Genomic DNA, 10,866 nt, shown 5'->3' on the forward strand with positions numbered 1-10,866 from the left:
ATAAGAAGCTTCCTCCCACTTTGCACTGAGTCCATGCAATTCATGATAGCACCCTCTTTCATGGCTGGGCACTGGGGTCAGGATCAAACATGGTGGGGCAAGGGATTATGGAGTTTAGATTCCCATGGCATGCAATCATGTCATAGATACCAATGAGATTTCCACAACAACAATACATTGAATTTTGAGCCACAAGAAAACATTCCTGAAAGAATGACACAGTGGTACCTCGGGTTACATATGCTTCAGGTTACATACGCTTCAGGTTACAGACTCCACTAACCCAAAAATAGTACCTCGGGTTAAGAACTTTGCTTCAGGATGAGAACAGAAATCGTGCTCCGGCGGCGCGGCAGCAGCAGGAGGCCCCATTAGCTAAAGTGGTGCTTCAGGTTAAGAACAGTTTCAGGTTAAGAACAGACCTCCGGAACGAATTAAGTACTTAACCCGAGGTACCACTGTACAGCACAAAGTCCAGACAGGCTCTAAGAAAGGGGAAAGAAAATATACTACCTGTTGCCCTGCAGAGGTGTCATTTGTCCATGAGGTGTAGATGCTGGTGTTGGAGGCTTGAGGTCACCTGGTACTTCAGTCATGGAATTGCTACCAGTTGACTGAGGTGTCTGTGGACCTTGAAGGGAACCCGAATTTGCTGGAAGATTCAAACCAGAAAAATAAATATTAGGCATTTGGTTAAATAAGTAACTATGAAACCAAGAGGGGGAGACAGAGAGCAAGTGCCCATCAATATTTTGTTTTCTCTGAATATACCTGGTGCCTGAGATGTTTTATGTTACTAAATTCCTGTCTTTTGTGTATCTAAGAGATGAGTCTACTGCTTAAGCCAAGATGGTTGGGGTTCAGGATGGTGGTTGAACACACCTCTAAATAATAGGTCACATTCCCTATGTCTAATCCTCTCACTGGATCACTAGATGCCTCACAAGAAACAATTAATTTGAGAGAATGCTGATCCTCCCTCATCCTACCCCAGACACCAACAAAAAAGGCAGAACTAATCTTCTGATTAGATGACTGTTTCAAGGACCATGTCATCTCAAGTGACGCATGTGGAAGAAAAGTTCCCATTTTAATAAAGCTTAGACATGAGATGCCTTCTGCAAAGCTAGTGATCCTAATGCCTCATTATGTGTAGAACCCCAAATTACTTTTATAGTAGCCTATAAATATGGGAACTGACAGATTCCTGGTATCTTGAGATTATAGAATTATCCTTAGATGAATATAATAGTGTCTAAATCAGTTCTACAAATAGGTGCTATTTGAATCTTTGGGGTTTGTCCTGTCCATTTACTGCTTCCTGAAATACTGGAACCATTAGCAATGGCTATTTCTGATTCAACAAATACAAAACCAAAAAAAAAAAGCTGAGAATTCATAAACTGTTGACTAGAAAATATCAAACACTCATCTCACACTATATTTCAACCTTTCCTCAGCTCATTAAGCATCAATTTTGCTTAGCTGTACCTTAATTCTAACTAAATTCAGTCTAAGAAACAAAAGCTAATTGTTTGTAGAACATACTTGTAACATTTACAGGAGGCATGAATATACTCTGTTTTGGGGGCAAAATAATGATCTCTCTCACAGTGTCTAGTCATATAAATATGTCTCACATAAAAAGAGAAAGGAAAACAAGATACCCAACTGTGAATTTGTAGGCTAGGTTTCTACCTGCTGGTTGTTGTTTTTGAAACTACTAGCTATAATAAACAGCTGCAAAATGTGGCATGCAGTGGAAGCCATAGGCTTGAGCCTCAACTGTGAAACAGAAGAGCCAGTTCTAAGGGCCTGAGTGTATTTCAAAGGATTTTGAAGTATTGCTTTCCAATACTTTTTTTTTTTTACTGATAATCTGTCTAGTCTGGAGAGGTTCAGGTCAGGCAACAACTTTACTGTGATGATGATGATGGGGTTCTTTTGGGTGGGTGGTTGGGAACTTATCCAAATAAACAAGGTCCAACAGGGTCTGTGGAAGAAGTTTTGATGAGCATCAGGAGGACTAGAGCTCCCCCCATTATGTTTCTAATTTGTTGCACAGAACTAATACATCAAAGAGTGATCTTGGAGGTCATGGTGGAACTCAGGTGCACAGCAGGTCTACAGCTTTGTTAGTCAATGACCCCTGAATTCTTGCTAAGGCAGACTGAGGGAAGTCATTGGTGTATTAGTATTAATATTTGTTAGTCGGTTGTCTCACATTGATCCGAAGCAACTTACTCTATACGCCACTACCACTTTTGTGACATTAAAATACGTAATCAACACTTTTAAAACCAAAAATTACTTTTAAAGTAGCACTGGGGGGCAGTTTTAATTACAAATTGTTAAACTCCCTGCCTTTCCTTCTCCCAACTTCCCACCTATCCACTCTAAACCATTAAGATACAGAGTCCATAACCAGAACCAAGTGCTTTTAAAGGGATGGGTAGTCAGAGGAACATTCTCAACCCCGGCTCTACCAGAAGTAATGCCGATGCAGAAATGACAGGAAAATCCATAGTGACACTCCAGAAAAGGACGTCCACCTCACATCCAAAATGTACCCTTACTGCAATCCCATACTTCCCTCTCAGAGAGGGGCTAGGGCCTTCAAACCCAATTAATAGAGTATCTGGTGTAACTCAAGTTGATTTCTACAAGATATAGCATTCATGCGTCCCCTCCTGCTGTCTGTGCATGCATGGATGTGCATGCACAAATGCACCTAGCTGCTCTCAACACACTAGGATCTTTCCAAATGCTTTAAAAAAAAAATCCCCCCCACCCCGGTTGGGCAATTGGAGCCCTGTGGAATCTCAGAACCAAGGGGAAGAGAAGCAGTGTCCCTGCACCACACTCTGGGTTCTGTTTGTCAGGAACAAGCAAAGCTAATTGAATATTGTGCTCCTAATGTCTATCCCTTCAAGACAAAACAGGCTAAGAACTTTAGAAAAGCCCTGCTGCATCTAAACAATGGCTCTGATCTCACCCAGTGGCCACCCAGATTCCTATGGCAAACTTGCGGGCAGGAAGAGTACAAAACAATGTTTTCCACTTGTGCTTCCCAGCAACTTGTATTCAGAGACACACTGTCCCCAATACTGGAGGTAATACCCAGCCACCATGGCTAGTACCCACTGATAGGCTTATACTTTATGGTTTTGTCTAATCCCCTTTCAAAGTCAACAAGTTGGTGGCAGTTACATCTTTGTGGGGCTGTGGATGTCATTGTTTAACATGTTGCTGCTCATCATACATGACTACCTGTAAGATCTAGGCCTGACTGGATACCCATAAACATGTGCAGGTGGGGGGGGGGGAGATGTGACAAGGAATTAAGGGCTGAAAAGGAAGAAAAGACTGTGCTGAATCTGTCTTTTTTAAAAAAGCAAGCAATTCTTTCTAAGTAATAAAAATCAGACAGAAGGTGACCTGAATCAAACTTAACTACATCACCCAAAGGACAGGAGCAGGCCGAAAAGCGAGTAACAAATTCTGAATGTGGATCCTGTAATACGTCAAAAGCTTGGGATCAACTCTTTATGGCTAGGAGTGCAATGTGGAAAGGACCGTCACCGTGCAATGAGTAGCAGATGCACCACAGCAGCACTTGGTGAGTTGCTAGAATAGTTTCAGACATCTTTTTCATTTGCCATTCACACCTAATCATACTATCCAGTTAATAATAAAAAGGAGAGGGGAAGGAGAGAGTGAAACCTCTTCTACTTGCCAGCAGTCTCCTGGCTATTCCCCCTCCCCCCCCAAAAAAAAAAAATTCAGGCTGGAAATGGGGGGGAAATGACTATAACCTCTTGGAACTTCATTAATAAGAGGCCTAACATGCTCTCTAGGATATCCCTACCTTTTGCCAGAAGCTACAAATGTATACTCTAAAGTAAACAATGGAAAGGTTACTGAAGGTTAAGTACATTCACATACTTCAGTCTTAACAGCCAGACGCCACGCTGGGAACATAATTTACACAGCATGAACTCAGTGCCCTAATTCTGACAAGGGTGGGGGAAGCGGTGGGAGGTTTCGCAGGATGCATCACATGTCCACAGTGAATGGAGGTCAATCAAAGGGCACCTTTGTTTATAACCCAGACCCCTCTCTCGTTTATCTTCCGCTGGGGATTCCCTGGTTGGCTGCATGACAGATTTTGTGACATCACCTGTCAGCTAATAATAGAAATTCAGTCAGCCACCTGCCAGCAAAGATAGATGGGTTTTTGGTTACAGACTTACTAATTAAATGACTGGCTTACACCCGCCTCCCCTCTCCTCCCTCCTCCTTGTGTTGCATCTCAGCTGCCAAGGAAACCCAGGGAGCAGCTCCTCAGTGCTCCCGGTTGTAGCAGAGTCTCAAACTTTTACGGATTTGCTATAATGAGCCCTCTGCTAACATCACAGAGGCAGGAGTCTTTGAAGTATTTGGCTCCGTTCTCTCTGACTATCTGGTGAAACAGAAAAACAACCAACAGATCCACATATCAGCCAAGGATGGGGCCGTATGAACCCCGCAGCATGCAGGGATGTGTGCAAAAGCTCATACCTTGGGGCAACACCTTGGCATGTTCCCTTCTGATAGGATTTATTGAGTAGGAGTGAATGGCGTTTCATGAATCGCAGCAGATGCTGCACACATGCATTCAGATGGTAATGATTGGGTCAGAAATATTCTAACACAGCACTGCACACCACTTTCAAACAAGTTAGGATTGTTAGGATCAGAGCCTTAAAATGAGGGCATCTTGGCTGATATATGAGAAAGTCTGCACTCCACTGAATAAGATTCTCTGTCTTGCTCTCTAAGTGTAGCAGTCCAATTCCTCCTGACGAATTGGTGAACAACATAAAAGCCACAGGGAGAAAAAACAAGCTAGAAAACATTGGCTAGAAACTTCTTTTATGTCAAGTGGCAGAATAAGCACTTGTAAAGCATGCACAAGCATGCAACGTGTATGAAAGTACTATGTATACATGGTTGCATTTGCTGTGGATGGCATGATATCGCCCTCCCCCCCCTTTTTTTTGAGGGAGAAGGACGTGCCTTTACTCCTGAGATACTACAATGATATTTGGCACACATATTCAGGATAACATTCTACATTTTAAATTAGAACCACAGTTCTACTCCCTCACCTGTTTGCTGCAAATATATCAGAATTTATTTCCATTTAAAATGGGAATACAGTCATACCTTGGGTTACAAACACTTCAGGTTGCGTTTTTTTGGGTTACGGACCCGCCGAAACCCAGAAGTACTGGAACGGGTTACTTCGGGGGGTTGTGTATGCGCAGAAGTGCTAAATTGCACTTTGCGAATGCGTAGAAGCGCTGAATCGCAACCCGTGCATGCGCAAACGCACCTCTGTGGGTTGTGAACGCTGTGGGTTGCGAACGTGCATCCTGCACGGATCACGTTAACAACCCGAGCTTCCACTGTATATGATGTGATGTACTCAATATTGTAATGAAAAATAAATAAATCTAATTATTTTTAAAAATAATTTATTGCCACGCTCATGGCAAAGACTCATTTGTCCATATTCTTAATATAATGAAACATATGAAAGCTAGCATGCATATTCAGAACACCTTTCTAATTTTCAAGTTGAAATATTAGCATCCTTTTTCAAAGAGCCCAGGACAGCTGTAAAATAGTGTGCTGGCATTTCACTCTTAAATACTGAACATGTAAAAATGAAACATACAATGTACATTGCAAGACACTATTATTTGGCTGAAGTTAGACCCCAAAACCACTTTCAGTGGAACAGGGGTGGGGGGAGAAGATTCAAAACACAGTGTAAACCAGTATCAAAAGTGAGACATTTCAAACACTAGTACTGTATTTAAAATGAAATTTAATTATATCTTAAATACAGCCAGTGAAGTGGCTAGGAGGAAACTGGAGAGCATAATTTAGTCTCATATATAAATTCCCTTTCCTACTTTCAGCAGATGCTGATGAGAAATCTGTTTGGTAATTGACTTTGTACTAGTAAAACGTAGTTCAAAGGAGTGAAAGCAGAAACACCGACAGGACTGTTTCCTGTTTTTCATCGTATATTATTCTGCTCCGAAGCCACAGCAAGTTTATCTAGCCCAACTTGCAACATGAGTTCTTTTGTGTGGTTTACAGTGCCAATGGGTTCATAAACTGTTTGAAAAGAACAAATGCTGGCAATTAGGAGACCAGTCCTTATTGCATTTTGCAGAATCTATACCTCAGCAGGATTTCATGTGCTAAAGTTCTTTCATCTAGAAGAGTCTTTCTTGGTGTAGACCCATTTTACATTTCCCTCTTCCACAGTAAACAAAACACACCTTCCTTTTCAAGTCCCTAAGCTCTGGGGGTTTTCGGGGTGTGTGGGAAGAAGTTTCCATTTTGACCAAAGACAAGTTCTTTGAACTAAGTACAATGCTGTTGATGATATATTTTGTACTTGAAATCTGTCAGTTTCATGCCAGTAAGAGGGTATAGAGGTGTAAGGAGTGGTGATAAGAGGTAAAGAGAGGTTCAGTTGCACAGGGGTGGAGTGGGGAATCCTAACACTAATTCTTCTTGTTGTACGTTTGTGGGTGTCAGACCCATTCTAACCTCTGGACACAGCAAATGTTAAAATATAAGCAAGGGTAGCTTCCTGTGTTGAGGCAACCACATGGGTGATGGGCCACTGGAACAAAGGAAATGTGATAGGCCCTAAAGAGAACAGAGGAAAGGGGGCTCTGTGCCAGTCAGCAAATGGATGGGCTCCCTCCACTACCTTTTAGATAGTGAGAAGCAAAAAGTCTGAGGGCAGTTTGCTGTGATGTGACTAAGAGGAAAAAGCTGCAGGCTGGAAAGGCAGAGAGAAAGCCATGGCTCATTTCTGCTTGAATCCAAGATTGTGGCAATTGGAGACACAATACTGTTGTTGGTGTGGTGATGCTGTGAACCCCTCCATCGTAGGCTCAGGTTGTATATATGTGTACATAAACCATATATCATTGAGACACCACAGTCTCCGCTGTGCCACATTTCCAGAAGGAAACAAGAACTCTGGGTAGGCACCTGGAATCTCACACCACTTGGAGATAGGGATGGCATGCAACTGTATCTTTTTACTTTGGTTTTCTGTCTTTCCAGAGGGTTTATATGTTGCAATAAAAGGACACTAAATTGCTATGAAAGTTTCCTAATTTTTGTGAAGGAAAAATAATACTTCTCGTCATAGCTGGAAATGAATTTTCCTACCATAATGCGCACCACATAAAAAAATGGACAAGAAGGTATATTTGAAGGTATTTATGAATGGATATACAATCCCATACCAAAAAAGGCAAAATTGCTCTAGTTCAAAATATGTTAATTTGTTGCCAGTGATTTAATTAATTTAGGAAAAGAATAAACAACACTGGAACAAAAAATCTTAGGACACTTAAGACTTAGTTTTATTATGGCATATACTCTTATGGGCTTCAGCCCACTTCAATAAATGAACGAAACGTTACCCTCAATTGGCAGACACACATACATGCAAACACACATGCATAGGCACAGAGGAAAAATGGTTTTTTTAAAGCAGTGGTCATGTAATATAAGGGGTTGCAGTAGGTCTGTGACATTCCTATACAGAGCCCAGATGTATATATGATAAGAACAGTATACCCCATTCATAACAGCAGCCACTGTGATAATACTATCTTTTTACTGTAATTTAACAACTGTAGTGGGAAAGAAATCCAGAATACTGATTAAGCCCAAATTGAATAGAATCTACTTTACTGATAACATTTTGGTCCAGCAGTTTCACACTGGAGCCTCTGCGTTAAGTCTTTTTTGTTGAAGGATGTTAACTTTGACGATGCTGAGAGGTCAGCAGTGTAGTGACATGGGAAAATGAAATGTTCTCCTACTGGTTTCTGAATGTTGAGATTTTTGTTGTCAGATTTGTGTCCAGTTTCTCTTGTGTAGAAACTGACCTCTTAGTTCTAAACAGGCCACAAAAGGGAATTGTGGCAGGTGTACACACACACACACACACACTGTTAGAATTCCTGTTCCATAATTGCAGTCATGGGATTTTTGTCTTTCACATGACATGGTATGTTTTGACTCCACAGAGTGGGAAGTAACGAAGACAGGATGTTTGTGTTACTGTGTTCTGTGAAGTGGGATTATTGTCCTTTGTCCTTTTTCTCTTTGCTGTCTGATGCTAGAGAGAGAGCCATGTGCTCTGTGTGTTTATATGTAAATAAAGTAGATTAGCCAAAATGCTGAGTTGCTGAGGTCTGTCACGCATGATGCGCAAACTCTGCGGATCCCTAAGTGTGCCAGTGTCGGTTGGCATCGGTCAATGTGATGTTCAGGCTGAAGAAAGCTTATGAAGCTCCAGAACAATCGACCAGGAGGGAGGGAACATGCCAGTTGGGCATGTGTCTCTGCCAGGGCCCTACTCGAGTGTAGGCTGAACTCCTGACACAACACCTCACATATAAATAATACTGGAGAATGAGTAGATAAGAGCCACTGATCATATGGGCTGTTGTTTTTAATACTATCATCTGGGGGAAAAACCTGGGGACCGAGCTCCTGTGTCAAGCTATCTGTTGCTAAACCTGGCCTCTCCATTTCTTGTAACTGTAAATAATATATTCTGAGACATTAGCAAACAACTTCTACAGTGCCAAACAGAAGCTAGCACTAGTCCTCAAAGAAAAAAACCAAGGGCTGATGCCTCTGCCACCCATCTGTGCTCTTGGTCTCTTTGTTCCTTGCCCATGTGATCTCTACCATCACAACCCTCTCACTTCCTTCTGCATCCACTAACTGCTCCCATTCCTGATTCCTCCCTGTCTTTCAACTCATCTCCCTCAATATCCTTTCCTCATTGTTCTGACATATTCATTATTGAAGCAACCATTGTTCCGCCTTCCCTCAGCCCTCTATTCCGTCTTCTTCTTTTCTGCCAGCTCTCATTCACTTTCTCTGCCTTCCCCTGCTGCTTTCTCTCTCAAACTTCAACCTACTGTACGTTTTTGTTCCAGGGTCTTCCCCTCCTCTAAAGTGCAATCTTTGTTGCCTATCACCACCAAAAATGTCACCATGTTCTGTACAAATGATGAAGTGTAGGTGAACACACAACATATTTCTGCAAATGTCAGTATGAAAGCATATAGGTTATATAAGTTGCTGAAGATTAACAGAGGGGCTTGATAAATTCAATAGGAATATCCCAATCAAACAGAGGCTCTGGAGGTCTAGAGCAAAAAGTAACTACGTCTCCTTTACACTTTAAGAAAAAATGACCAATGTTCCTGCAGTTCTTCTGCTTACCAGGAGATGGCGGCTGAATCTTAGGTTGTTTCTTGGTATCTCCCGTGCTGAAGACTTCTGGAGGGGGCTCCTCCCCTCGTTCAATCTTGCATTCAAAGGCAAACAGGTACTGGATATATTGTTTTTTCAGGGAGCTGGCTGCGCTGCTTGAAGTGCCAACATTCAGGTTGGTTGCCAGCTCACGCCACTTCTTATTTTTATTAACCTAGCATAAATAAATAGCAGAATCAGTGGATTGAAACCAAGTGGACTGATGAAAGCCAGGAGACATTTAAAAAAACACAGCACTTAATGCCTTGGTTTGTTTGTTTTATTTGCCTCTTTTAACTAATGCTCATTACTCCCACACTCATTTGTAACACACAAACAGCATTTACACTTATAAAACCATTAAAGAACCTGTTGATAGCTATACAAAACACAGTATCTTCTGCCAGGCATCCCTTCTCTACTCTTTACACTTTGAGGGGGGCAGGGGCTTGTAATGTGCAGTTAGCCAATCTATCTTCCAACTAATATGTACTTATTTGTTCGCTCTGGCACTCAAACAAGCATGCAGACTCCAATTATAAACAACAGTTTCTAAAAACTAATTTAAAATGGCAATAATAAAGCCTTTTTTCACTGCTGAAGTGCTTTGACATTGATATAAAAAATTAAAATGAAAGGCCGTGTCTCTTCTAAAATAGCCACTAGTTGAAGGATCATTTAGCTAGTAATTCCTAATTCAGGTGCTGTAATGCCAGGGCTTCTTGTGATGGAGATCAGTGGTCTCTTTGCAGGACAAGATATATAGTCAAACAAGATTCAAAATGAATTATAACCAATTTTGAACATACTAAGGTGATTCAGTGAGTTTCCTTATTGAAAGCCTTACATATGGTGGCTGACTAGAATGAATCTTGCTTTATGCCGTACAATATCAAAGCCTGTAAGTCTTAGAGCTGCACAATGACATTTTTCTGTGCTTGTGATGAGAAAGAAGTGTATACCATGTGAATTCTTGCAAACTAAATTCCAATACTGCTCTGAAACACAGGTGCATATGACAAAACAGACACTTGTGCATTTTTCACAGAAATGGTATACTGAGATGTATCGTCTATAGCTGTAGTGGAAAGACATAATTATTATTTATAGTTTCTAATATCTATATGCTAGCCAAGAAAATACTTACGCACATATGCTTAATAAATCCAGAATAGCCCTGGTTCTTAGACTTGGGTGCTGCTAACACAGCGGTCTGACTTCACCCACAGAGGCGCACTCCATTGTCTCTCCAGACAGATGGATGCCAACGAACACCAAGACATAAGAATTTCTTACCTGTGCTAAACCTCCAATCTCCTTAACACAGACATACAGCCTGAAAAGATCTAGTGGCTTCTTGCCTACAGCAGGTAGACTGGCCACAGGCGTTCCCCTCTCTTCCATGAAGTTGAGATACCGATCCACCCACATTCTGCGCTCTGGTTCGTTTCCCAGCTCATACATTTTTGTGATCTTCTCTCCAGTTGTGGTAGACGAATTTGATTT

The 10,866-nt window shown here is 41.5% G+C and overlaps 1 protein-coding gene across 14 annotated transcripts in view; it reads right to left on the reverse strand.

Moving 5' to 3' along the window:
* The window catches only part of ARID1B (AT-rich interaction domain 1B), a 355,979-nt gene that overhangs the window by 17,050 nt on the left and 328,063 nt on the right, over positions 1 to 10,866 (reverse strand). For all 14 annotated transcript variants that reach the window (XM_082215164.1, XM_082215169.1, XM_082215163.1 and 11 more), the window contains 3 exons: positions 10,657 to 10,866; positions 9,331 to 9,535; positions 514 to 652 (listed from right to left, as the gene is read on the reverse strand). In XM_082215164.1, the coding sequence (XP_082071290.1) occupies positions 514 to 652; positions 9,331 to 9,535; positions 10,657 to 10,866 (554 nt within the window). The remainder of the gene's footprint in view (positions 1 to 513; positions 653 to 9,330; positions 9,536 to 10,656) is intronic.

Source organism: Podarcis vaucheri (assembly GCF_965113315.1).
Source record: "Podarcis vaucheri genome assembly, chromosome: 3".
Classification (NCBI taxonomy): domain Eukaryota; kingdom Metazoa; phylum Chordata; class Lepidosauria; order Squamata; family Lacertidae; genus Podarcis; species Podarcis vaucheri.